The 27,582-nt window shown below is 42.8% G+C and overlaps 1 protein-coding gene across 11 annotated transcripts in view; it reads left to right on the top strand.

Moving 5' to 3' along the window:
- The window catches only part of TENM4 (teneurin transmembrane protein 4), a 1,625,418-nt gene that overhangs the window by 1,341,444 nt on the left and 256,392 nt on the right, over positions 1-27,582 (top strand). For 10 of the 11 annotated variants that reach the window (XM_062639041.1, XM_062639042.1, XM_062639047.1 and 7 more), the window contains one exon: positions 14,145-14,354. The exons of the other annotated variant lie outside the window; for it this stretch is intronic. In XM_062639041.1, the coding sequence (XP_062495025.1) occupies positions 14,145-14,354 (210 nt within the window). The remainder of the gene's footprint in view (positions 1-14,144; positions 14,355-27,582) is intronic. 11 annotated transcript variants of the gene reach the window in all.

Here is a 27,582-nt window from a genome sequence, read left to right as displayed (position 1 = left end):
TATCTTATGCATATCACATATCTTAAGAGTCTAAGAAACCTGCTACAATTTGGTCCCCCAGCAGACTGGGAGAAATCCAGTCTATATGGAAAAGGCATCTACATCTTGCTTTTAATACATTGTGTGTGAAAGTGGAAGTGGAAGGAGACAGATGGCCCTGAATATAAGCAGAGGAATGCAACCCACCATATGGAATCCCTTCCCACCTTGACAGCACAGGAGGCCTGGGTGTCTCCAGCGTGTTTTCCTAAATGAGTATCTTTAGTCTTCCAGTGAAACTAATAGGAAGCCTTTGAGTCTTTCTAGCCATCTTCTGAGCCTGGATGTGTGATGACAACACTCATCCCTTCTGAAATAATTTAGGAATTGGAGCCTTTCCTCCAAGAAGTGGGAAATCTTGATTCTAGACTCCATTCAGTTTGGGTGAGATTAGCTACTTTTAGCCCTTTTGAGGATTTAAGCGGGCTCTTCATGCCAGTGTACACTCCAAAAACTGTTTCTTGCTATCCAACACAGGTTTCTCTCTCTGATAATGCTCTTTTTAACGTAAAAAAAACCAAACAGGAAAACAGCAGGTTAAGTAGCAAGACACTTGATGAGCCCAGAAACCTACATGACAGGGTAGGCCCTAGAAGTGATCAAATTTGCTGACCATCCTTTACATTCATTTTGCTGTCCCTCTTGTTAACACTTCATGAACAAAAGGCAGCTGATCATATATAGAACCAAAAGGTCATACATTTTCAAAAGCTTTTTTCCACTTCTAAACTTTTCAAGTTTTTCTCTTGTGGGTTTTATTGTTTTGGGGTTTGTTTCTCCATTAAAATGAAAAGCATCGTTCAAAAAATGGTCCAGGAGAGAAAAAAAGCCTCTTTGCAATCAAAATTTAAAAGAGTATGGGGAAAACACAGCTCATAAGAATGTGTGTAGAGGTAGCCAAAAGGTAAAAATGAAGGCAAAACTGAAGCCAGAGCTACCCATTAAAGCGTGGTGGAACCACTGTTAACGTCTGCAGAAGTGCCTCAAGGGCTGTTGAGCGTGAGCTTCACTCCAGTCATTTGGCTGACACACGTGGACTGGATGAAAGGCAGCTGGGTCTGCATGGGGCTTGCAGAGCAGGATCTTTCTTCAGGAAGAAGTGTAAGAAGCAAATAGCTGTATAAACTGTTGAGCAGTGTACAGAAGGTCACGGCTGTCAAAGAGGGCAGGCAGGTAATCATCAAAATTAGAGATAAGAGACCACTGGGTTACTTTGTTCACCAGCATGCTGAAAAGTGTTCAGTGCACTATAACATAAGCACGTATGAGAGTGGGTTTTATTAGCCCCCTGAAACCCTGGGGACTAACTGCCCAGCCTAATTGATTGGGAATTCAGAATTAGACTTGTTATACAAGGGAATTCAAAGCTATAGTGAACAACTACCTCAGAGATGGACAAAATAACCAACAAGGGCTATTTGGTTTGAGTTATACTCAAACCATAAGGATTCTTTGCTCCCATTAGCATTTTATCACAATCAAAGCCATTACATGTAAAAAAAAGGAAAGTGGGGAGTATTTCATGGTTAGTATGTGAAACTACCTGTTGCATGTTAGTCTGGGGACAAACACCTTAGAGAATAATAACATCTTATGAGCTGGAATAAGCATAGCACACACGGTTTCAGCAGTCAGGAAAGAATAAGGACTATTAGGCATCTTGCTTTCTTGCTTCACTTTGATTACTATCATATTATGATTAGTATTATAAAAAGGTTTCCTCCTATCCCATAGGGTGTAATGAACTGCTTTATAGGAGCCCTGCATGGCTGGGATTAGCCAGTAACAGGGAAATGATGGTAAATCAGGTGGACTAGTAGTTTGTTCTGTTCTGGCAAAGCCTGTAGCATGTTTTCACATGGGTTCAGGTGCCGTAATTCAGCACTGAATTATTTTCTAATACTGCCCTCATCTTTCTGAAACAGCTTTTTCTTGAAGATAACCAATTCCTTTATCCCTCAGAAAAACAAGAAGCTGGAGCAATGGGAGACGGAGACACTGCTAAGTGAATGAGGCCATGGGTATACTTTACTCTGTATTTAGCTCTACTCTTTATAGCCCACACAGCTGTGAATCATTCTCCAAACTACTGAAATATTTATTTTCTTACAAATAATCCTCATGAGCCTTTTTTGTGTTTTGAATTATCATTATCTCCCCTCTAGCCAGAGAATCTCTCTTATTTGGGACCTTTCTTTGCATAGTGATGTGAACAATCTCACATTTTTCACTGAGTGGGGAAGTGAACAAAAATCAAGGTAAAGATTTTTCTCTTCAAGGGCAGAAGTCAGTAAAGCAATGATTAAGGTATTTAAATTGCAGCTTTAAAGCTGTTAATCAAAGCTGTTGAGAACAAAACAGTAACATCAGTGATGGCTCTGAAACTTCCTGAAGTCTTGCTATTGCACTTCCAACTTGGCTTGTTGTCTTCTGAAAGACATGTTCTGTGGCAGGGGGTTGGAACTGGATGAGCTTTAAAGTCCCTTTCAACCCAAACCATTCTATGATTATATAATTCTATTATTTTGGAGGCAAAAAATTGCTCCCCTTTGGGGACTGGAAATGCCATTCAATAACCTGAACCTTTGTCTCTACCGATTTCCTTTTCTCTTGTTGGTCACTCTTGCTCTTTCTTTGATAATGTTGTTCTAAGCTTGAAACAAATGTAAAGCAAATCCCAGCTTTTGGTCCAAAACAAATTTGTTTGTGGCATAATACTATGATATCACTGCATTACCTTCCTGGTCAGTACCACTGACTGGCAGTCTTTGACTGGAGAGAAGAGCATTATCTGCAGAAACATACCTGTATTTTGGCTCTTTGCCTCAGCAAGAATTCAGGAGGTTTTCCAGGAACAAAGCTGAAGTTCAGGTTTAAAAGGGGAAAATTTGTATTAGAACAATGAGGGCTACACATCTACATAGCTTTTTCAGTAAGCATGAGGTCTTCACTTGGACCTCCCTGGAAATGTAGACCTTGTCCTGGACTCAGATCTCAGCAAGGGGACGCTATCAGTCTCCCTCAGTCTATAGAACATTGTGAACAGGTCTTCTCTAAAATAACAATAGCTTCTCAAGCACAGCTTCCCTACTCTGACAGCTTGCATTGCAGGAACACCTAATGGCCAAACACAGGATCAAGGTCCTGCTGCTTTGCTAGCTCCACATGCACGTAAGGAGAAGCAGCCCACGTCTCAAAATGCCTGCAGAATAAGTAGACAAAAAACATCAAAATAACTGGAGGATACAGAATAAGCCTGATTTTTTAATGAACAGGGTATGTACAAGATTCAGATGCATCCTGCACGAGGTGGATGCCAAAAGAGAATACGATGCACAAGCATCAGACTAGAAAGGCTTGAAGAGTTCTTTCCCAGGTTACATAGAAGATTTCTCTCAGACTCAAAGGGAAAGGAATGACACCTACCATCAGCCTGGGTGCAGAAAGAATTCTACCATCCTGGTGCAGCCCTCCTGCCTCCTTTTCTGTAGGAGCTTCACACTTCCTACTGTTTTCAAGTCCAGACCCCCAGGGCTGGCTCACAAGAAGAACTGCTATGGAAAATAACCTTTCTCCTTAATCAGATCCCTTTAGAAGTCCATCTAAGAAGACTTTTAGCACTAGGTTGCCTTGATCTCTTTTCTCAGTTGAAGAAAGAAAACGATCTTCTGAACCATGACTCTTAGATGTTGAAGGGAGACTGTTGGCTTTGTTTGAAATCATGCACTGGGTAAAAAAGGTCTTCCCAAAATTAAGGAAGATTGGCTAGAATGTAAGAAATAACAGTCACTGGAAAATGACTTCCATACAATTTTAGGGATGCAAGCATCCAACCCTAATGGGGATAAATTATGGGATCAGGAGGAAATTGTCCCAGTAAGTGTAGGCTAAACAAGTAAGTTCATTACCTTTATGCAGCGCAGAAATCTAAAGCCAACAGTAATTTTAGGAACAAAAACAGGAACAGATACAATCTCTTTACTCAAGCAACATTCCTCTCACCCCAAATTTCCTCTCCAGGGAGCTTATGGATAGATGGGGCTGGATTCTAACTGCAGTATAGCTTTGATACCACTCTGTCAGGCTCCAGGGGTCTGCAGTCCTGTGTTTTCCTTGGGCTGCACTTACTTACGCAGACTACATTTCTTCCCAAGAGAAACATAAAATATCATTGCTTCAGAGTTCTCCTTGTCTGCAACTTTTATCTCCAGCTTCCTATGTGTTTAGTCTCTGCTTCCGCTGCTACTACACAGTACCTTTGTCTATGAGCTTGCTAGGAAAGTGTTAATTCTGCACGTATAATGAGGCCTTAGCTGTTACAAAACAAACCCAAAATATCACTGCCAAAAATGTCACTGTGAGGTTGCTTTATCTCCGGGCAGGTTTGAGGCATTAAGCCCAGCTTCATGTAACTTGCACTTACCCACCTCAGTTAGGAACGCTCAAGGCTCTCTGTATAATCAATGAATCATGGAATCCCAGATTGGTTTTGGTTGGAAGGGACCTTAAAGCTCATCCAGTTCCAACTCCCTGCCGTGGGCAGGGACACCTTCCACTAGAGCAGCTTGCTCCAAGCCCCTGTGTCCAACCTGCCCTTGAACACTGCCAGGGATGGGACAGCCAAAGCTTCTCTGGGCACCCTGTGCAGCGCCTCAGCAGCCTCACAGGGAAGAGCTTCTGCCTAAGAGCTCATCTCAAACTCCCTCTTGGCAGGTTAAAGCCATTCCCCCTTGTCCTACCATGACCTGTTCTTATAAAAAGTAGAAATAAGACATTCTAACAGAAATCAGAGTAAGTGGCTTCTGGAAGGTAAAGCTCTACTTCTCAATTGCAGGAAGACCATATAGTAACTATGCTGCACAATGTCACATTAAACTCTCATTTCTCCAAACAAGTCCTGGATTTAACAACCACAATTTTCATTCCTTTCAAGAGATGCTCGTTTGTGACTGTTGAGTTAACAGGGGGAAATAACACATTTTGCTTCTTAACAGCACGGTGTGCCTCACCACGTATTGTTTTACCTATGATAAATGTAAAACCCATCCCCACCGGCCAGGAAGGTCACAAAGAGTATCACTGATCACTTGCTGCTCTTACGGATTTTGCTGGTGCTGTGGCTATAGGACAAATTAGCTTTGCTCCTGGTAGGTGAGCTCTAATGTCATGTAGTTTTCCAGCATTCCATAGTTTTGCCTCCTCTGGCATCATTTCAGCAGTGAATTTTAGCGAATTAGTGGCAACCACCCTGCAAAGATTTAGCTGTAAATTTTATTTGCTGGGGCAGGTGAAAAAGTCTTGCAGTGGCCCATGTTTAACAACTCTTTCCTGCTGGGCTAACAGGAATATGAAAAGGTGCTTTGCCTTCACCAAGCCTGTCAGGCAAAGTTTTGCAAGGCTAGTGTAAACCTTCATGTTAGCGTTAAGCTTAGAGAAAGCAATTTCTGCAAAGCCTATGGTTTGGTGTTCAAATACAGGAAAATGGACCTTTTAGGAGATTTGCATGTAATCTTCTGCAGAGAACTTCATACTTTCTATTAGGTGTCTCGGATCAGATAGAGCATTAATGTCAGATTGAGAGAGGCCACTTCACGGGCAGCTCATCAGCCTGCCTACTGATTACATTATTCTTTTACAAGTTGGGGTTGAGTAAAGCTGCAAAAGGCTGTTGTAATGCTGATCCATAATTAGGGGCTTGTATTTCCCTTCAAAACTTGAGATGATGGTGAATTATTTGCATAAATATTTCACAAGGAACTATATAAATATTCTGAGGTGATTAGGATTGTTTATACTGTCTCTCTCAGAAGAGTCTTTCTTGCTTGATCCTTCCTCCTTTGATTTTGAAAGAGATAGAAGCAATCTCGCCTGTAGTTGGAAATTACATTACCTGTTTGTGCTTTTGAATAACAGCACGATCTCAGCGCTGGAGACTGATGTTGCAGACACTGGTGTAACTAACTTCCACAATCTGTTTCTACTGTTGTGCCTACAAATGAGCAAAGCGAGTATCTGGCTCAGGCAATTGCCCATGTAATTTTCTGAAATCTGCTGTATTATTTTCTTGTGTTGGCAAAAAAATATTCCAAGTGTGGCTGTGCTGCCTGAGAGCACCCCAAGCCCCTGAGGAGCTGCCTTTCAGAAGGGAACAATTTCCTCTCTGCTCCTCTCCATCTTGCTCAATGGATAATTGTTTTCTGCTGTTTTGGGTCAGGTTAGTAACCTTGGGAGGTGGGGGAAAGGAGAGCTGTGGTCTGGGTTATTTTTGTCCCTTCCTAACTTCTACTTCGTTTGGGGAATAACAGTGTAGGGCCCAAATGGTCCATTATCTGTGCTGGGACAGAGGCAGAAAATAGGCATAGAATCATAGAATCAACTAGGTTGAAAAAGATCTTTAAGATCATCAAGTCCAAATACAATCATACAGGCATACAGTTGTGGTGCTTTTATATATCCCAGCATCACACCTTCCCTCACAAAACCAATGCCATTCTAGATGTTTTCCACTAACAGAAGGTCTGCCCATGGTCTCTCCCTTATGAACAGGCATGTGTCCGAGTTCCTGCCAACAGTCACTTCGTGACTTCCACATCCTGGCAAACAGATAGAGGCAATCATTGCCCATCTTCACAGCACAGAGGAGGGAAAAACCACAGTTAGGGGAATTAACACAAACCACCCACAAGGCAGGTGAAGTCCACCTAACATATGTTCTTCATACTCCAGTTCAAGTGAATTTATTCATTCCTTCTTAACCTTTCATGGCCCTTTTCCCCCCAGTATGCCACTCTTCATCCAGGGCATGTGATTATTTCTCATATTTGAGACCCAACTATTAATTTCTTCATTTTGGTGACATGGCAGCAGCCCAGGTTTTTCTTGTTAAGATGATATTCATTTGCCCCCTTTATTTCATTTATTTTCCCCTCTGGCTCCATAGCTATAAATCAAATACACAAAATGAAATTAAATAAAATCAACATAAGTGCAGGTGGAAAGTCAGGAAATATAAATAACTAAAAGTAGTTTTCCAAGACTGCTTTTTTAATCAATTTGAAACACAAGATATATATTCCCTGTTGAACTAGGAAAGTTGTGACCACCTATTGTTAAAGAACAGCAATAAATCTGCGCAATTCCTTATTCCCATGATTCACCAACTTGTTTTGCCAGACAGCCCGAGGACGTTGCTCTTTTTCCAGAGGTGTTTTATGCTATCCACGGGAAAGGCATGAATACTGTTTATCCCTGAGGAAAATTCCCCTTTCTCCATCTCTGATGGAGTGAAGCTCCTGGATGATAAACCAGGCTTTTACCGTGTGATAATGAAGTTCATGAAGTTCAAAAAGGCCAAGTGCAAGCTACTACACCTAGGTTGGGAAATTCCAAGCACAATTAGTCTTCAATGAGAACCTCCCCATAATCTGGCTCCAGTGTGCACTTGAGCCCAGAACCCCCCTGTGTGCTGTGCTGCATCCCCAGAGCGTGAGCAGCAGGGTAGAGGAAGGGGATTCCTCCCCTCTGCTGTGCTCTGGGGACACCCTCCCTGCAGTCCTGATCCAGCTCTGGGGCAACAGCACAAGAGGGACGTGGAGCTGTTGGAGCAAGTCCAAAAGAGGCCACAGAGATGCTGCGAGGGCTGAAGCAGCTCTACTCTGGAGCCAGGCTGAGAGAGTTGGGCTGCTTCAGCCTGGAGAAGAGAAGGCTCCTGAAGGGGAGACCTTAGAGCAGCTCCAGTGCCTAAAGGGGCTACAAGGAACCTGGAGAGGGGCTTTGGACAAGGGCCTGTAGGGACAGGCCAAGGGGAATGGCTTTAACCTGCCAGAGGGGAGATTGAGCTGAGCTCTTAGGCAGAAGCTCTTCCCTGCGAGGGTGCTGAGGCAGTGGTACAGGGTGCCCAGAGAATCTGTGGCTGCCCCATCCCTGACAGTGTTCAAGGCCAGGTTGGACACAGGGGCTTGGAGCAAGCTGCTCTAGTGGAAGGTGTCCCTGCCCATGGCAGGGGTTGGAACTGGATGAGCTTTAAGGTCCCTTCCATCCCAACTGATTCTGCAATAGTCTGGATTTGTCCAAATAATATGTTCCCCTTCACCTTGCAAAGCACAATACCAGACATTCTCACTCCCCTCCTCAACCCACGAGGATCTCAGATGCCCTGAAATAATAGTGGAGCAAATCACTGCCTTTTATATGCCATGGGGAACTGCACACTGCCATGCAGGCAGGGCACTGCCCTTCTCACCTGGTCATCTGCATCAATAGTCCATCACAGAGGCGCTGCCCGGAGTGTCTCGGTGCCCTCCCTGCTTGTCACTTCTCAAATATAGCTCTTTGACTCAGGAATATCTCAGCTCTTCAGTACTGCTTCATGCTTTTGGGGTTTAATCCATTAGACATACTGTAGGATAAAATTGCCTCAGCTTTAGATGTATTTATTAATTTCTGTGATCAGACAGAGGTAAGTGTTCCTGTTGTGTAAGCAGGGGCTTTCTCCAGCACAAAACTAGCTCCAGTTTTAATACAGACCGATAAAATTACTTTTGATGTCAAAAATCACTCAAAACCACTGTGCAAAGTGAGGGGAAAACACAGAAAGAGAAGTGCATCTGTTTACACTCACTTTCCTTCGGCAGGATAATACACCCAGCCAACACACTGCAGAACACATGCTGCTATCACTTCCACAGCCTTCCTCTGAACCACAGTGCACTCCAGAGCCTAACATTTTAAAGGCCAGAGCTGTATGGAATGTGTTTGGTTTGAGCTGGTGCCTACCATTACTGGTGCACCAGTACCAGTGCCAGCAGCTGTTGGATTTTAAGGTTGTACAAAGGCCAAGCATTTTCTGTTGTATGACTTAACTTGGTCTTACACGAGAGCTGCTGCAGTTGCTGTACTGAGGTAGTCACGATCGCAGCACTTCTGCCTCCCCCTGTCCTTCCTTCATGCTGAGAATTCTGCTATTTTAAAATAAAGCTGAGTGTGACAAACAGCCTTATTTCAGTGGCCAGAGATAGAGTGTGCAGGAAACAAGAGAATTTGCGTTCAACTTATTTCTCTGTGACTCAGTTTCCTTATCTGTCAGAAGTGTAAGTCTGCACCCCAGACAACTGAATTTGATCAGCCCATCTGATAGCAGATCCCAATAGATCTGACAACAGGATTTCAAATCTTACCTATTCAATGCTTGTCAAGCTCTTAAAGATTCTTGGTTGAAGCTCAACAAAAGGAGGTACTATGGGAAATGCTGATATTAATGATTTATTGATTGCAGATAATACCATTCTGGGTATAATGCTGACAGGGGCTTTGGACAAAGGCCTGTAGGGACAGGCCGAGGAGGAATGGCTTTAAACTGAGGGGAGATTTGTATTAGATTTTAGGAAGTTCTTCCCTGTGAGGGTGCTGAGGCACTGGCAGAGGGTGCCAGCTGTGGTTGCCCCATTCCTGGCAGTGTTCAAGGCCAGGTTGGACACAGGGGCTTGGAGCAAGCTGCTCTAGTGGAAGGTGTCCCTGCCCACAGCAGGGGGTTGGAACTGGTTAGCTTTAAGGTCTCCTCCAACCCAAACCATTCTGTGCTTTTATGATGATTCTGTATTGAACACTATTAAATCCTGTTGTCTTGTGCTATGAGTCCTGTGAAAAATCTGCATTTGTGTATCTGCTCTTTTTCACCCCTTCTGGGACAAATTGTAAACATATGAGTGTAATCCACTGAATATCATGTATGAAACAATTTACTGTCCTTCATTTAAAAGTATATCCTTGAGTGTTCTGAATTCCTGGCAGCCCTTCTATTCACACCAAGATGAATACACCCGGTTTAAATCAGCTCTTGATCTCTGAAGGCCAAATCCTGCAAGAGACAGAGTAATTCTAGAAACACACAGTGTTCTGAAATATGACAGCCAAATGTGCAGCAGAAAGTGAAGGCATGTTTATTGTTTGTCTTACTTTCCCCTAACTATTTAGAGTCTGCACTGGTTGTCTCTTCTGTAAATTTAAAGCCATTCCCTGCATTCTGCAGAGTTCCTCTGTTAAGCTGGGAAACAGATTCTTTGTGTTAAGCTATTTCCCAAGTTTGTGTTTCCCAAGTATTTTCATAAATCTAACAAAAACTCTAACTTATCTCCCCCTGATTTTTTTAGATCTTCATCTGAAATACTGATGCAGAGATAAAATACAAGTTTATGTTATCTTTCCTTCTGAATATGTGCAAGTAACGTATCACTCATACAGAGACATTCAACTTATATTATTCCTGCCTCAAGTCCAAAGAACGCAATTTTGACTGCTCACTGCAAGCGGATATATAAGATTGTTACAAATTGATGCCAAGGGGCCCATGCTTGGAATCCTTTTTGTTTTTCTTTGAGTTAGCTTCCAAAGTGTAAGAGTGTGCATAATGAATGCGTTATCTGGTCCTTCTGGTTTGTATTTTTGAAGGAGAAATAGCACATACCACAAAGTGACTTGGCCTACTTGCTCAGGTTCCATAGCAACCCACTAGTGCTGTGAATTCAGTTTGTACTAATCAATTAGAGATTTTGCTCTGGCAGCTGGAATGAAAGTTTACGGGCCGAATCGTGCTCGTTTCACTTGGAGATATTACTCCAAGTGAATTTATTGCTGCAGCAAATACAATGAGATACTGGTCTGAGAAGGATACAAACTTGTATCTTCAGTCTCTCTCTCAATTTTTTTGTGAAAAGGTCAGATTTAACTCCTGGGTTTCTGTCCAAGCAGAGAAAAAGAGGCAAGTGTCTGAAAGGATCCACAACATAAGACACCTCCATCTTACAGAGTTGCTTGCATGTTAGAAAGGAATCCTAGAATGCTCTGGATTGGAGGGGACCTTAAAGACCGTTCCTGCCATGGGCAGGGACCCCTTCCCACTAGAGCAGCTTGCTCCAAGCCCCTGTGTCCAACCTGGCCTTGAACACTGTCACGGATGGGGCAGCCACAGCTTCTCTGGGCACCCTGTGCCAGCGCCTCAGCACCCTCACAGGGAAGAGCTTCTGCCTAAGAGCTCATCTCAGTCTCCCCTCGGGCAGGTTAAAGCCATTCCCCTTGGCCTGTCCCTACAGGCCCTTGTCCAAAGCCCCTCTCCAGGTTCCTTGTAGCCCCTTTAGGCACTGGAGCTGCTCTAAGGTCTCCCCTTAAGGAGCTTTCTCTTCTCCAGGCTGAAGCAGCCCAGCTCTCTCAGCCTGGCTCCAGAGTAGAGCTGCTCCAGCCCTCGCAGCATCTGCGTGGCCTCCTCTGCACTCACTTTTCTCCCCATGCATTTTAACCATATGCTGCCAGCACAGCTGAGCAGCATATACCCTCTGCAAAACTTCCTGTTGCATCCACCCCAATTGTATGCCCAAAAGGGAATTTTCCAGGGAGCACTGCGGTACATGCCAGGGCTTTTCACAGCAGCACAGCCCCTGGGAACGTGGTTAGTACACACAATTCCTAGGGACCCTTCCCTTGTAAAGGTCAGCTCACATGCTGCTGCAAGTGCATGTAACAACCATAAATTCCCAGGGGAAGCTCTCATGTGCACTCTGCAATGGTGCAGCTGATTAAAATCGAAGTTTTCATTAAAGAGGTTTCTTTTATCCTTGCCAAAACTGCAATACTTCTGATGAGGAAGCTCGTATAAAAAAAACTCAACCTGCACCCATGTGGAAATGGCTGAGAAAAGCACTGACATTTCACTTCTTTTTTTATTATTATTATTCCAAATTCAGCTCATTCTGCTTCTGATCTTTATGTTCAGGCTTTATGTATAGATATGCCAAGCATGCTGCCTGACCAAAACACAGGGAGAGCATTGGGGGTCCACTGTAATTCACCAGACACCTTTTTTTGTCAGGAGTAGTCACATCATTAACCTCCTTTTCATGCATTTTTACTGGTCTTTGGGTAAATGAGTCAAAGGCTTGAAATTATACTTTAAAATCAAGTTTGTCTCTCTCAATGGCTGTAAAACTGTGTCTCCACTTCCAAAGTACACCTGAGCATAGATTCTAGGGTTACGGTTGGAAGGGATCTTGAAAACTCTATGTATCTATAGGAAGATACAAGTTTAACACTTCCTTTCCATTTCATTCATCATTATGCTAGAATTCAAGCTCTGACTACACAGTATTAGAAATGCATCCTACCTTGTTTTGTGACAAAAGCATAGCAAATCAAAGTCATGATCTAAACTTCATTACATCAGGGCTCATCAAATCTCCATTGCAACAAAGAGCAAGATGCAGAGACTTTGCTCCTTCAAGAGCACACTGGGGTTAGGGCTGAATCTCCATTTTCATGTCAGGGGCTGTGACAGGGAAAGCAGCGCTCATCCCCTTGCACGTGCTCTTTTTTTGCTGTCTTCTCTCCAGCTCCTACCGGTAGTTAAATACAATGGGAAGGTTATAACCTTGGCACCGTAAAAAGGGTCAGAGAGTGTGAAGGGGGCTGCAGATGCCTTAAAAGCCGCATTCCTGAAGGAGAAACTTCTCTTGTTTGGAGGGTTGTCAGAAAGAATAGACCCAGACAACTCCACTGCTAATGGTAACAAAACACACAGCAGTTCATGCAGGAAAGCCAAGGCTCTCTACCGAGGCTGTGTCCTCCTTTGGGTGACCACAGTCAGTGTCTCTGAGCACAGGTACAACCCTTTATTATCTCTATCTCCAATGCCACAATTCCTGCTCTGATTATAATCGGCAATTTATAAAACCTGCACATGCAGGGAATGACATCCAAGTGCTTACCATGAGAAAAAAACAATGACCAAGGTGAAAAGAAACTCAGCAGAACCAGCTCTGGGGGATTTAAATGTTAAACCCACTGTATTGTTTTGGGTTTGTGTCCTTCTCTAAAGTGTTCATGTTATGTTTGGTAAGAAATACTGTACAGTTATGTTGTGTGCTGTGTTATGTTCAAAACGTGTTAGTTTTTTTTTTCAGAAACAATTTTTTTTTTTTTTTTTAAAGTTTGCTGCTTTTCTTGTGCTGTTTAAGTCTTTTATTTTGATCAGTTTTGCATGATAACATTTCAGCATTTGGGAAAATACGGGAGATTAATCATTCTGACTTCCAGATCAAATGTAACAAGGGGAAAAGCTTATGTTTAAATGCATTGTCCTGTATTTAACCTACTATGTCTGTGTTCACATTCCCCCTGTTTTTATTGAGGCACTGCACATACCTGACCTCCACGTCTGTTTTCACCAGTTTTGGGGTTTCAATTTCCCAGTTTTGTGCAAAAACCTGAGGGGAATAACACCCTGATAACTATTAATTATTTACATTCTGGTTTTTCAACTGGATCTACTTAACTGATCCAACTCGCAGTCAGTAGAAGCTTTTCCTCGATCAGGCGCAGCTTTATGTAAAATATCACCCAAGAAAGAACCCAGTTTGCTGCATTTCTCACTATTTAATCGACGAAATGACTCCGCACCGAGCTTTGCTGCTGCCCTGTATCGGTGTGTCGGCGCGCTGACACGCTTCGCCACCACATAGCGATGCCTGGCTCCCTCCTGTGTGAGGGAAGCATCAAGTCAACTCGATAAGGGGATGGTTAAATCCAATCCCCAAAAGGGCTTTACCCTTTTAACACGAAATCTGAAATAATTTACCTCACAATACGTCGGGCAGAACTTTTACTCTGGTAAAAAGCAGCCCGGCATCGACGCATTGCCTCGTTGATTAAACGCCCACTTTGTGTGCCCCTTTTGCGTGCCCACCCTGTGACAAGAAGCTTATCTCGCACCAGGGGCTCCCTAAAACGCTAAAATCACGTAACAAACCCCGCTGGATATGAGTTTTAAGGGACGCTCACACCACCAGCCCCCTCAGCTCCCGCGAGCAGCTATGTGCAGTCTGCCGCCCCTCAGGCAGGGCTGCCCCATTGGGGCAGGCGCTGGGGGGGGGTGGTGGTGGTGGTGGTGCGGGTGGTGATGTGGTGCAGCCTTCCCCCCGTGCCCTGGCTCAACTTTGTCTCTCTGTGTTTTGTCGTTCTTTTTCGTTTATTTTTATTCATTCTGTTGTTTTATTGTTGTTTTGTCCCCCTCCCTCTTCTCTCTGTGTGCCCGTGTCTGTGTGTTTGCTTGTGGCCCGCAGGTCCTCCCCTGCGGTGTTCGTCCGCCTCTTCCACCCCCCCCGAGCAGTCCCCTTCCCCTCCCCCGACGCCGCCGGCCAATGAGGGCCCGGGGCGGTTGCTGGGCAACGGCGCGGCCCAGCCGGCCGCGGACTCTGAGTCTGAGGAAGAGTTTGTCCCTAATTCATTCCTAGTTAAAAGTGGCTCTGGAAACCTCTGTGTCGCCGCCAATGGTGAGTGATTCTATATCTACTTTTCTTGCTTGTCTTGACTGCCTTTCGGGGGTGCGGATGTGCCCTTTGGGGTCCGGTTTGGGGCTTGAGTGTGTGGAGAGGGATAAGGTGGTGGTGGGCGATTCACCTCATAAAGGTTTGTGCTGGGTGCTAGTGAGGGATAAGCCACTGTGGTACCTGGGTAGAGATCAGGAACTTCATGTGAGCCGGAGATTGGAGTGTTCTCCCTTTTCAGGGGTGGGATTTGAGCTTTGTTTAGCTTTAATTTTAACTCCTGGCTGGAAAACTGACCCCAAATCCCCTTTCTCTAGGAGGGTGGTGATGGTTGAGGGGAGGGCAGCCAGTTGGGCCTAAAACACTGCAGGCCTTGAGCACCTGAAAGCAGCCAGGAGACTCCTATTGCTGTCAGAAACCTGTCAGCAGAGGGTGTGTGGATGGAGAAGGGAATGGTGAAAACTCAGTTTCTTTGAGAGTTATGACAGTGGCATCAGTACTATGTGCTCAGGAGGGTGTTTGCGTCCCTATCTCCCTCAGAGGCTCTGAGAGATGCCTTCAGGGTAAGTATCTGTGAGGCGGCAGCACAACCCTGTTATGCTCCCTCAGAGCTCCGGGATGCTCTAAGACTCCTAATTGGGACCTGAAGGTGCTCAGCTCTCCCCATGAATGGACAGTGCTGCTAAAACAAGTTTCAAGAGGAGGAATGAGATTCACAGGTCTCTGCTGCAAAGACAATGAGTCCTAAATGGAGAGGTTAGCACTCGCTGGCAAAGAAATGTGAAATTTCATCAAGGGTAGTGTAACCTGAGGAAGTGCAGACTACAGCTGTGGAATAGCAGTGGCCACTGAGGCCACTGCCATTCGCCTGGAGTGATAATTGCTCACATGTCTGATTTATGATGAAGGAGAAGGCATTCAAAGATATCTTGAAAGAGAGAAAGAAAGGTGAGAGAGAGGTTTACTGCAGCTGGCAATGGCTTAACTGCATGTATGTTAAGCTTCTGAGAAGGTTTCCTTTTATGCTGTTATCTCCAAGTAAGGAGAGAAAGTTTGACATTTAATTTGTTTCCCCTAACTTCCCCTCCCTCCCTCTTTTCCTAGCTTCCCTCTTCTTTTCTTCTGTTGCATTTGTTATGGTAAAAACAAACTTTTCCTTCAGGGTTTTTTCAAAGGAGAAGGTTATCTCTCTGAATTGTCATCCTAAGGAGAGTAGGGAGAAATACAGTGTTGTATTCATTCAGGAAACTGCTTAAAATTCATATCCTCTGTGCAGCCTTCCCCTTCCCCTCCGACCCTGTAACACACACATACACACACACACACACACACATATATACACACGCACATCTGAGTCCTTGCAGTCACAGTTCATTGAAATCATGTAGAGGACCCTCTTGCTGGAAATAAAGCCAAACTCACACTCCACCTTGCGTTTTCAACATCATAACATATGTACTTTGCTCATTTCGGGAATATGTATGTACAGATACATGCACACCCTCCAGGTAAAAGAGGGAAGAAAGAGAAAGCATTAAAGACCTTAATCTCTTCTTTTACTAATTAGCTGAACAACAGAAAAAACATTGTTCAGAGTCCACCGTGGGCTTATGACATTATTGTATTATTGATGTACTGGTGAGTTTGTTAGACTTTAGGCTTTTCAGCTGCCTGGTTATTTGTCTCTTTTTTTCCTCGGTGCTTTTTGCATTCGTTTGTAGACATACTACATTCCCCGAGGCCTTCTTTGTGTGTAGGATCCAGCAGGTTGGTAATAAATATGTTCCACACAAAGACAGGGCGTCTGGGGTCTCATTTGTGTGCTTATTGTAGTTGTTCAGTAATCAGGAGTGCAGGTAATGCCAGCACACTGGTGACTGTTAGGATCAGCTCAGGCTCACTCCGCTATCAGGAGGAAAACAAAGGTGACTTATTAATGCCACCTACCAACCCATAATCTGAGAGTTCACACGAATAAGAAGCACAGACCATACAAGCCCATCATGTCTAAAACCCAGAGGCTCTTCTGACCTCTGTAAATGGATTTAATTGCTTTAGTTCCTTAAGGTTCTGTTTCTATGGGGCTTAGTCAGCTTAAACTTTAAATGACAAAGGCAGGTCTTTATGTTCCTTAAATGGTGAAAATTAGTAAAAGCTTATTTTGGTTAGGACTAAGTTTAATACAGTTAGAGCACTCATTCTGGGAGAATAGTAGCTGTCTCAACAGCAGGACAGCCTGAGAATGCTGTCCAAAGGATTTGTGTTGCACTTTTTAATTGATTGTGGCTAGGTTTTCCTTCCACAGCTGTGTAAACTCAGCCTTAGAGAAGTCCATCCAAAGTAAGTAACACCCAGGGAGCAGTGCTGCTGTTGCAAATCCCCATGTAAATAGCAAATATAACGCACTTGGAACTTAAGAAACATGCTACTTTTTGAAGATACAGTAGGCTATTCTTTATCTAAGTTCCTTTCATTCCAGAAAGGTAATAATACTCATAATATTATTTCTACACTTCCAGGAAAAATGTCCAACTAAACTTTCAAATGAAAACTGGAATAAACTAATAAGTATTTAAATATGCAGGAGTCTCTTAAGGCTTTTAGTTTTGGATGTGTTACAAGCTATTGTTTGGCATTTACTTAGTAAAAGTAATTTAGAGCATTAAGAAATCCCTAACTTTTATTGTACCTGTATTATCAGCAGGTACTTAATTTTAAGGAAAAAAGGAATTTTTAGACTTGGACCTTTTCACTTTTGGTTTTATATATGTCAACTCTGGAATAGTATTTATGTTACCTAAAATTTCCCAAAGTAACTAGGATGTGAATCTCTCAGTTTCATAGAATCCCAGATTAGTTTTGGTTGAAGGGACCTTAAAGTTCATCCAGCTTCAAACCCATGCCATGGGCAGGGACACCTTCCACTAGAGCAGCTTGCTCCAAGCCCCTGTGTCGAACCTGGCCTTGAACACTGCCAGGGATGGGGCAGCCACAGCTTCTCTGGGCACCCTGTGCCAGCGCCTCAGCACTCTCACAAGGGAAGAGCTTCTGCCTAAGAGCTCATCTCAATCTTCCCTCTGGCAGGTTAAAGCCATTCCCCTTGTCCTGTCTTTGCAGACCCTTGTCAAAAGTCTCTCTCCATCTTCCCTATAAGCCCCCTTTAAGTATTCAAAGGTCATACAGAGCTTTCCTTACTCCATGCTAAACAACCCCAACTCTCAAACTTTTCAGGATGTTTCCGTTCAGAAATTTTTTAATCTCCTGATTTGAGGATTTAGCACTATGTGAAAAGTGGGCTGCCTTGGTGGACTTTCAGAAACACAAATTAGTTACTCAGGTTTCTCATCAGTCAGTATATGGATATAGTGGTATGTAGGTATATATGTGTGTTACTGATGAGAAGCCAGAAGTGTCTATAGGCATCCAATCTTTAATCTGTTTTAAGAAACTACTGGATGCTGTGCTGGATAAGAACATTGTTCTATGTAGTCTTCGAGAGTGCCCTGGGAGGAGAAGCACGACCCAGTGGGGTTGTAGGGAGGATGCTGAAGGTTGGGAAAGGTCGAGTGCCAGCCAAAAGGAGTGTTGTAGAGGTTGAAGATTGGCTTGGTGGCAGCAACTCTGTTCCAGTTAAACCAGTAAATAACATGAAAAAGAAGTTAAAAAGAAATTGAGCATATCTCTAGGGAATGATATTTAGGGAGAGCATGTCAATCTGCCCATCACTGTCCACTTCCCTCAGCATCCCCAGCTGTGGCACCGGGGATGTCAGCAGGTACATCTCTGCTTAGCACAGCTGTGAGGTAGGGAAACGGCTGTTATCCCCATGGGGAGCTGATGTGCAGAGTGACAAAGAACAGATTTTGAAAAATATATGAAATCTGGTGAAAGCTGACATCTAAATTCCTTTGAGAACACTCACTGTGTTGCCTTGTAGTAAAAGCTGAAGTGCCTGACTTCTTCCAGCTCTTTCATCAGTGAGCAGACACTCAGTGTGAAGTGTGCTTTTGTCATTTTGTGGGGTCTGGTGTGTTTCTCTAAGTCACTCGTATCAGGCAGACAGGAAGGCTGGATGTAGACATTTGAAATAACCTCTGAGATGGGAATCACAAAATCCAGAATCACTTCTAAAACTAAACTAAAACTGACCTAGAAAGTACTTAGGTGGCACTGGAGGTAATATCTACTAAAGTCTGTAGAAAGGAATGAGTACAGTTTGGAGCCTTATTACCCACTTCTCAATATCTCAATTTCTTTGGCTTTTCCCTCAAATACATCCCTATTCCAACAACTCCCCACTGATTAACCGGTCCTGTTTCTTTTCTACCACTGAAGGAATTTATTCACAAATAGAAGCAGCAGTGGAGGGTCATGCTGCCAGTCACCCACAGTGACACTGCTGCTGGAAAGAGTGAGGGAGAGATGAGAGGTAGGCAGGCTTCACAGTGTGATTAGACTTTGAATTCCAAGAGGAGTGTGCAGTGTTGTGTGAAGCGTGGACAATGCAGCCCTCACCTCAGGAACAGATTGCTTTCTCAGTGGATGGGAGGAGGGAAAACTGTGTTGAGTACATCAATATTCCAGGGTTAAAACCTAGGAGACTAGTGTGACTTCCGTAAGAGCCTTGATTTCAGTGGAAAATAGGCCAAATCAGGATCAGTCTGAACCCAGGAGCTGAAAAAACACAGTATGTGCTGCTTCTACTTAGTGGGATCTGCACGAGTGAGCCATTTGGCCAGCAAAATCCATGGTCAGGAGCTGATGCAGATTCCTGTACTGCCTTTGCCACTTTTTCTTTGTTTAGAGTGCTGGGCAATTTAAAGCAGAAAGTTCCTCTAAGATCTTCCTTCTTATTTCTAAGTAATAGGACCAGTTTAGACTTCTTGATTTGTGACCTAAAGGATGTGCCCTATTCTCTGTCTATTATTTTTTGTCTTTAATGATCAATGTTGAGCTGTTAAAGACAATCGCCATTTGCAATTCACCTCCCTTTCCTATCCCTCAGAAAGAACTTTCCACCTTTTTATTGAATGATTTGGCTCAGATTTATGAAGATATGAAGAAACTGCTATAGCCTTATCTGTTTTTTATCAAATAGTTTAATTTGATACAAATTGTGCATTTCTGCCACCTTACAGCGAGTAACTGAGCAGCTCCCCTGCCACCACGGCTGCTATCCCTGAGTTTCTTCAGGATTTAAAAAGAAGTCATCTTCCAGAAATACAGGACATATTCTGCTCAGTTTTTAATTTGTCTATGTATGTACTCAGTACTCGGTGTGCTGCCACACAGGGAATGCTGTTTTCAGACTCATTCTGCAGCCTAGTGTGACCAGCTGAAAGGCTGAATTTAGACTGCTTGGCTTCAGAAGTCACTCCTCTGATCTTCAGGTACAATTTCAGACATGTGGGTTGTCCTGCAGGAGTCCTGCTCAAGCAGAGGGTTAGGTGTTTACAACACTGGGATGGCAGAGACAGTTCCACAGAAATCAAGCTGCAGCAGGGAGCTCAAAAGGCTCTGAATGTTAAAGCATTTCAAAGAAAGAATGGTATCATAGAAGGCTTCTTAGAAGTAGAGAATTTTCAGGGATCTGACTGGGGAGAGCAAAAGAACCTTTGATAATGTAATCTTAATAATTGATATTTTGTTCATCTAATAATTAATAATAAATCCCAACTAAATTAGATTTTCTTTTATGTAAGGCTTTTTCTTTTTTCCTTTCCAAAAAGGCTTGTGGATGGAGTGTCTATTCTCTTGCTGTGTTTTGTCCTTGCATACTGCTTTCTGTTGCTTCTTTCTTTACTACTCAAGTGTGTTAAGTAAGAATAACAATTAATCTCTGCATCCATTATCAGAGATTAGCAGAGTCCATTAGCACTCAGTGTTACTTATAATAGTAATTCATAATTACAGAAGGGAAACTGAGGAATAGGAAGATAGAGCCAATCATTTTCCAAGCATATTCTTTGGGTTAATCTGTTCTCTATAAAAACTGCCCCAACATTTCAGAAGTTGAGGCAAAACCATCCTAAAGAGAAGAAAGGTTTAAAAAATGTTTAATTTAACAATAGTTTTAAAAACACTTTTAAATAAAAGAACATTTTTATAGGAGAGGTGCTTGGAAAAATGGTACATTGAAAGCCAGTTTTACATAAGTTTTCACTGAATTTATCCTCTTATTTGGGAACATATTCAGAGTTCAGCCTGAGAAACTGTGACCTAAATTCCTCCCTTTTAATTTTAGTCAGGAAACTAAACAAAAGACTTATTAATCATAAGCTTTCAATTTAGTTTGAGGCATTTCAGGCTATCTGGGTCTGAATCATCCTGAGGAGATTCCTTCTTTTGCAACTCATTGTACAAAGAGCTGTGGCTGACCACTTGGGAGCCTCAGTCTGGTCACTTTGGCTTCATTTTCACAGTTACCATCTACTTGAACTCCCTGAAACAATTCCAAAATTCACTGACATTGGACAATGCATCCTCAAATCATTCTTCCAAATTAGTCTGTGCTGTAAAGACAGCAACAAGGTTCAGGTTTTGAATTCCCAAGCATCAGCCACTGCCTCTTAGACCCTGAAGATTGAGTAAACTGGCAGATGCGAGGCAGGATCAGATCATGAGTTATTCCTGCTCCTATGCACTGAGTGATGGAGCCATCCTGTTGAGTTTTTCTTCCTTCCATTTCATTCTTCCTACCAGGAGGAAAGATTTTAGTGTGCAAGCTGCAGACCTCCTGAAAGACATGGAGCTCTACAAGTGCCCACTTACCTTGCTGTCACTTCAGCTCTTGCCCCATGAATTCACTTTGCACCTTGAGAGTATTTGTTTAACCTGCTAGGTTTTTGCCTTCAGGATGAGCCAAGGTGAGAAGCATATAATTTGGATTAGGTTCTTATGGCTGATATGGGTGGGAGGCATTTGGATTAGATTCCTAAAGAGGGCAAATCCTGACCCAGCTGAAATCCTTCTGGCTCACATAGGGAGGGTGTTTGGTCAGGAGTGGATAATGTGGATATGCAGAAAGTCGAGCTTCTTTTTGCAGAGACTAAATATCCCAAAGAGAGCAAAGCAAGGTAACAATTGTCACATTCAGTGAAGGGCACCAGTGAAACAAGTCACCTTTCCAGGCCAGGAGGGAACACGCTGAATCAGTTAAAGCAGATTTATAGCTTTTTAGCTGTGATAAAACCCTATCAGTGTGTATATGAATTTACATGGGAGTAGGGTTGGGGTTTTTTTTTCCCCTTTCTTTTAATGCAAGCCACATTGGAAAGTGTGCACGAAGGAGCCCCACTCTGAGGAAAGACAACTGGAACAAATTATATGCATTCAGACTTGTTAAACTGAATTGGCAGCAGAAATATTCCTGGTAACCTGAGCATTACAGCAGCATTGGTATAGTTAAGGTTATGTCAGCATTTCCATTAGAAACCCCTACTTTCAGAGGTTTATATCTGCAGTAAAAATTCACTGTGGGTTGCAACTTGACAAGCTGTGCAAGGTCTCATCTGAGATGGATTGTGGTGTTTTTTCTTTTACCTTTTTCTTTACAAAATTGGGGAGAAGAATCTCTTTGAAGAGTGATGGTATAAGAGCACACACAAAAAATAGCACCATTCTGCCTTTGATCCTTTTCGATGTTAAAACCCCCTCTTTCTCTCTTTGTAGTGCAACAAAATCCTGCTCTGAAGGAGGAATTAATCATTACACTATTAAAGGAAATGAAACATTAATTTATGGCCCATTAGATGCTTTTTTCACTACAGGACTGCCAGTGTTTTGGTCTACCTCAGCTTATACTGAGAGATTTGTGACTAACATGAAAAAAAAAACCAAAAGGAGCAGATTCAGTGTGGAAAAAATGCTTCTGGGCAGCTTTAGAAGAGCAAAACATTGAAGGCAGAGTTGTCCAGAGACGGGAGCAAGTAGTAGAAATCCAGCCTTCTAATTTCTGCCACAGGCTTCTCAGCTGAAAAACTTAACCTCAGCTTTCTCCATTGTAAATGGAAGATACGTAAATGGCTTCAGCATCTTTCCAAGCTATTCCCTCATCTGTACAATATTACTGGAGCTAGCCATGGTTTACACTACAGTGAACGAGTAGTCAAAGGGACCCATGGCTCCATCACTTGTAGACATCATAGAGTAAGCCAATACTGTCTTTTAAGTCTCTTGAGATTTCTGGGGCAGCACTGAACTTGTTATTTCTGGGTGTGGATCATCTCTTGAGCATGTGTGTGCTCTCAGTTTCTGCACGCTTGTATGTCTTATACACTTGGAGTACTCATGGCTAAAGTTCATTAGAACTTTTTCCATGCACCAGATAAAAGCTGGTGTGGAAGTGCAAAGTATTTTAAAATACAGGAAGGAAGTCTGATGCTCGTGTACTCGAGGCTGTGTTGTGTTATTCCTGTGAAATGGATCTCTCAGCTGGGAATGAGCTCAAACTTTTGGGAAGGCTTGTTCCATTAGCTGTTTTCAAGCCATATGTCTCCATTTCAAAATGAGGACCTGGGGGCTTTGAACTTTATTTATAAGCTGAAATTTGCTGGTCACTCTGAAGCAGTGATTAATTTGTAAGGGAAAAGATGCCAGAAGTCTCGCTCTGACCTGCGTGTTCTTTCAAACTAAACATCCCATAACTGCATAGCCTCAGAAGATGTTTCCCCCCACTTCCTCCTCTATCGTTTCTGCACTTTGCATTATTCACTGTGTTTATTGTAACACGCCATTAATCTCAACCACAGCTTTCAAACCATCCTGTGACCCCAACAAGTTCTTCAACTAAAGTGGTGATAGCTTTAGGTGTTGTGGGTGGAAACTTTGAGGCTCCAAGTAGAAAGGAAAGGATCGAGTTAAAATGTTTGAGGCTTGAACTCAGAGGAAAAAGTGCCTTCTGTGGATACAGCACAAGTCTTCTGAAAAATGATATTTGGAACATGACATGAGGGGATAGTGCAGCTTCTTGCTGTGTGTCTATGAACCACGGTACATCCTTTGAAGTTACTTCCCATGTGTACCTGGGTGCAAAGCAGTAGGGTTGTTTTGTTCAAGAGAGGGCAATCCTTAACCATGTGTCTAACAGCAGGACCAAGCCCTTAGTGCCCATGCTTGGTAGTAAAGCTGGTGTGATAGACAGTTATAGTACAGAAGAAGCCTTTGATCTTGGAGGGCTTTATATGAAAGACTGTCACAGTTCCTTAAGAGTCAATTGGGTTAAGCCTTTGAGGACTACAAGCCCCGGTATAGACATCCCACATAAAAATTAATTTTTGCTGGCAGCAATTTTGAGGGTTAAAGTTTTGTTTAATTCCTGCCATGCATATTGTGGCCAAAAAATAAAAACCAAAAGAGATGGAATAGCTAGTATAGTGTTTTAAATGCATGAATGGCATTAGCTCAGACTCCTCGACCGCAAGGCCGGTGATTTGTAGGAAGTCATGGCTGGAAGTAGGAGGCAGAAAACTGGTGACTGGTGACAGTTTGTGACCTTGGCCAAGTGACCCCAATGCTGGTGCCTGACTTCCATGAATAAAATGGGAGTTAACAGTCATTGTTTGGTTCTTACAAGCTTTGGAGATACTTAGATTCTGGAAATGAAAAATCATGTTGTGCTCTCATTCCATTCTGCTGATCCACAGTACCTCAGGGCTTTACTGCTGTTGTTCAACATGTGCTCACATCTCTGTAGGGAAGCGATGGTTTAGGCAGCCTATTTGTAACATGGCTTCAAGGTCTTCCTGAACTTTTAGCAGGGAAGATATAATACATCTTTTTTTCTCTTTGCATGTAATAATTAGATCTATTAATGGAAGCCTACTAATTGGCTTCTATAAAGGGAAGTCTTTTCCATAATGCAAAGAAAGTGTAGCAAAAAGACAGGCCAGTGACTCCATGTTATTGAAACTACTGAAGCCCAAATCATAGAATCAGAATCCCAGACTGGTTTGGGTTGGTAGGGACCTTAAAGCTCATCTGGTTCCAGTCCCCTGCCATGGTCAGGGACACCTTCCACTAGAGCAGGTTGCTCCAAGCCCCTGTGTCCAACCTCCAACCTCTGGGCACCCTCACAGGGAAGAACTTCTGCCTAAGAGCTCATCTCAGTCTCCCTTCTGTCAGTTTGTTGTAACTTCTTGTCTTTCTTACTTGTCCTAACTGAAGAAACTAATGTTTCCCTTTGCAGGGCAGTAAATTCATAGAAATCACAGAATATCTCATGTTGAAAGGGACCCATAATTGCGGGCAATTTTTAGCTGTTGTCTTAAAACATATTATTCCTTTCTGGAGAATCTGAGCCTTTTCTGTTCCCTGAAATCTCTGTAGGTTTTCAGGGTATTTCTAGATGTCCTGCCAATTTAGTCTCTTAATCCCAGTGTGTTTCATTTTCTTCCTGTCTAAATAAAACCTGTATTGTAGAGAGACAAATCTGCCCCTCGGAATTATTGAGGTTAAGCAGGTTATAATTCCAGCATTTGGGACACCTCAGGATATTAGGCGTTCAGCAAGTACAACACGCTGCAAATAGGGAAAAGCATTCTGAACCCATAAATGGCCATATATCTTTTCAGCCTTGTGGTGGCGAGGCCAGTGAGAGGCAAGTCTCTGTCATCACAGGCGCTATTCAAAATCAGCCAGCCATGACAGCTCAGGAATTGGACTCCAGGTTCTCCCACATGAGGGGAGAATTGAGCTTTGTGACCTGCTGCAAGGAAATTAAAGCAGTGCCACATGCCTCATTAGCATGACAGCTCTGGGAGTGGGCTTGGGATGTAATAAAGTGCTGCAAGACCTTGGAGTGCTTCAGTAGGAAAGCTCGCGAGTGTAAAATCGATGCTTTTGATACATTAGGTGGTAATGGAAGAAGCACAGCACAGAAGTGGTATGATCAGATGATTTAGTTATAGCTATAAATCTAGTGGCAGTATCGTGGCAACATGATAGGACACAGCATTTCATAAGGAGCATGGCATAAAGATTCATGTATTAGTCAAGCCTTGAAGCACATGTGGGTGAGGGTGGCATTCCTGATACAAATCACAGAGTGGTTCATGCTGGCAAACACACTGAGTAAAACAAGGATCCTCAGTAGTAAATGAGCACTTTAGACAGAGGTGAAGATACTTGGGTTCTGTAGAGGTATTTCTGGTATGAAATTGCTCTGGTGAAAAGAAAATCAGCATAGATTACTCCAGGTTAAAACTCATGCTTACACACTGAGCCTTTCTTTGCCTTATCCTGCCTGGCCAGATGTGGAGATTTTGTACAAATTCTCCAGAGCCACATTTCAATAGTAAAACTGCTACCACTTGATGGTTGCTTGGGTGATGTTTTAATGTAAATCAGCTCTTTTCCTTGCTACTCAGTTTGCATAAATCCTGCCCAAATCACCTTAACTTATCTCCCTAAAAATGAGTGGCTACATGAGGCTATCAAAAGGATCTACATCCTACCTCAAGCCATATAGTTCCTCATTCAGGCATCTTGGTTTTAAATTCAGCCTTCTTCTTAAATTACCATCAGTTTTGCTTCCCTTTTTTGTATTGCAGTCATTTTTTCTACATCTCTCTAATAGTGTGGGACAAGTTGGTACAGCTTCACATATGCAATGAGTACCCAAAGAGAGACACAAGTCAGGTAAAACCAAATGGGATTGACATCTCTTCCTGCCATTAACCTATGTTTGATGAGGAAAAATACCATTGCGACTAATGCAGAGGAGTAGCAAGTTGGAGGAGATAAAGCAGATTTTAGTGTTTTTGTAAGAGTGAGTTACAGAAATCCTGACTGGTGCTGCCTGTAACTTTTCTGATACCCCAATGAAACTTGAAACAAGAGGTCGTCTCAAAGGGTAATAGCTTCCAGCCAAAATGCACTTCAGTCTACCAGACCACCCATCCTTTCTTTATCAATGAGGTCAAAATAATAGCAGTACTTGACACTTTTACACAGATGGGTAAAATCCATCGTGTCACCAGGAGATATTTCCAGAAACCTAACCCATGGAGCTGTTTTTAATAGCAGAAGTAGTTATAGTGTGCCTTTCCTGTGTATATCTCTAGGCAATTAGGAAACAGTAGGTCTCTTGGTACCTCCTTGAATCAGATAAGTGTGATTATCTCCATTTTACAGAGGTCACAAGTGACTAGCCTGAGGTCACCCAGGCATTCTGCAATAGCAGCATGGCAGGATTCATCTCCCCTTATCCTCCCATTCCTGTAACAACCATCACACTGTGTTCTCTCCCCAAAGCTGCACAGAGACACTTAACACAATTAAGCGCTTTGGTGCAATTGATTTCTAACAGGTGACATCCTAAACCTGATTTCACCTGCTGAAAATGGCTTAGTGTGAGCAGTTTACAGATAACCATGATGTTCCTTCATGGAATTCATATAAAATGCACAAATTCAGACAGATACCCAAGTAATGCATCAATCTAGATCTGCATAAAATACCCTGTTTGCAAATGGAGTGAGAAATCACTAATTTGCAAACACAGATGTGAAATTTGCACTTAACTACCTATTTGAAAATCACATTCTAGCTTTGAGTCACATTAACTCCTAAACAGGGAATTTAAGCCTGTGCTGAATATTGCAGTAGCTCCTATTTAGAACAGTTTGCTTTGTCTTCCATTTCTCCTCCCTAAAAAAACTCTTGAAAGGTTTATATCAATGTCAGAAGTTCCTCCAATCCATCTTGGGCTAAAACACAAACAGTTCCCCTCTGACTGAACTGCCGCTTGGTTGCTGTCACGTGCAAAGCTGACTAATGCCCTTTAATTTATGAAATGCTATATAGTCCTCAAAAGATTGCCTAAATATTTTACTGCATGTCACTTTTTGTTGGAAACCAGACCCCGTATTTGCTGTGCCGTCCATTAAGTAGAACCTCTTCGAATTACTTCTGCTTCGAAATGGGAGTTTGTACGGGCTAACTTTTATCTCACAGCTTCAAACACATCTCAGGGCCCTTGCATCTCTTTTACTATTTGTCTCCATCATGAATTAATGTAACATTTATGTGCAGGATTTTGAGGTGGTCTTAAAGCTTTCAGTTTTATTTCTCTCCCTCAAATTGTTCGTTGCAGAGCTCTGGGAGGGGGCAATATTTAAGGTCCCTTCAAAGAGTGTAGTAACTTTCATTTTAGATGCTAAGAGAGCAGGATGTTTGCATGCTACAACGTCTGATAAATTACTGTGCACTGGAGTTAATGATAACACTTGAAGTT

The sequence above is a fragment of the Pezoporus occidentalis genome, unplaced genomic scaffold, assembly GCF_034315485.1.
Source record: "Pezoporus occidentalis ecotype Australia unplaced genomic scaffold, CSIRO_AGI_Poc_V1 ctg6, whole genome shotgun sequence".
Taxonomy (NCBI): Eukaryota; Metazoa; Chordata; class Aves; order Psittaciformes; family Psittacidae; genus Pezoporus; species Pezoporus occidentalis.
The sequence above is the reverse complement of the archived record's forward strand: the minus strand, read 5'-3'. Positions and strand labels throughout refer to the sequence as shown.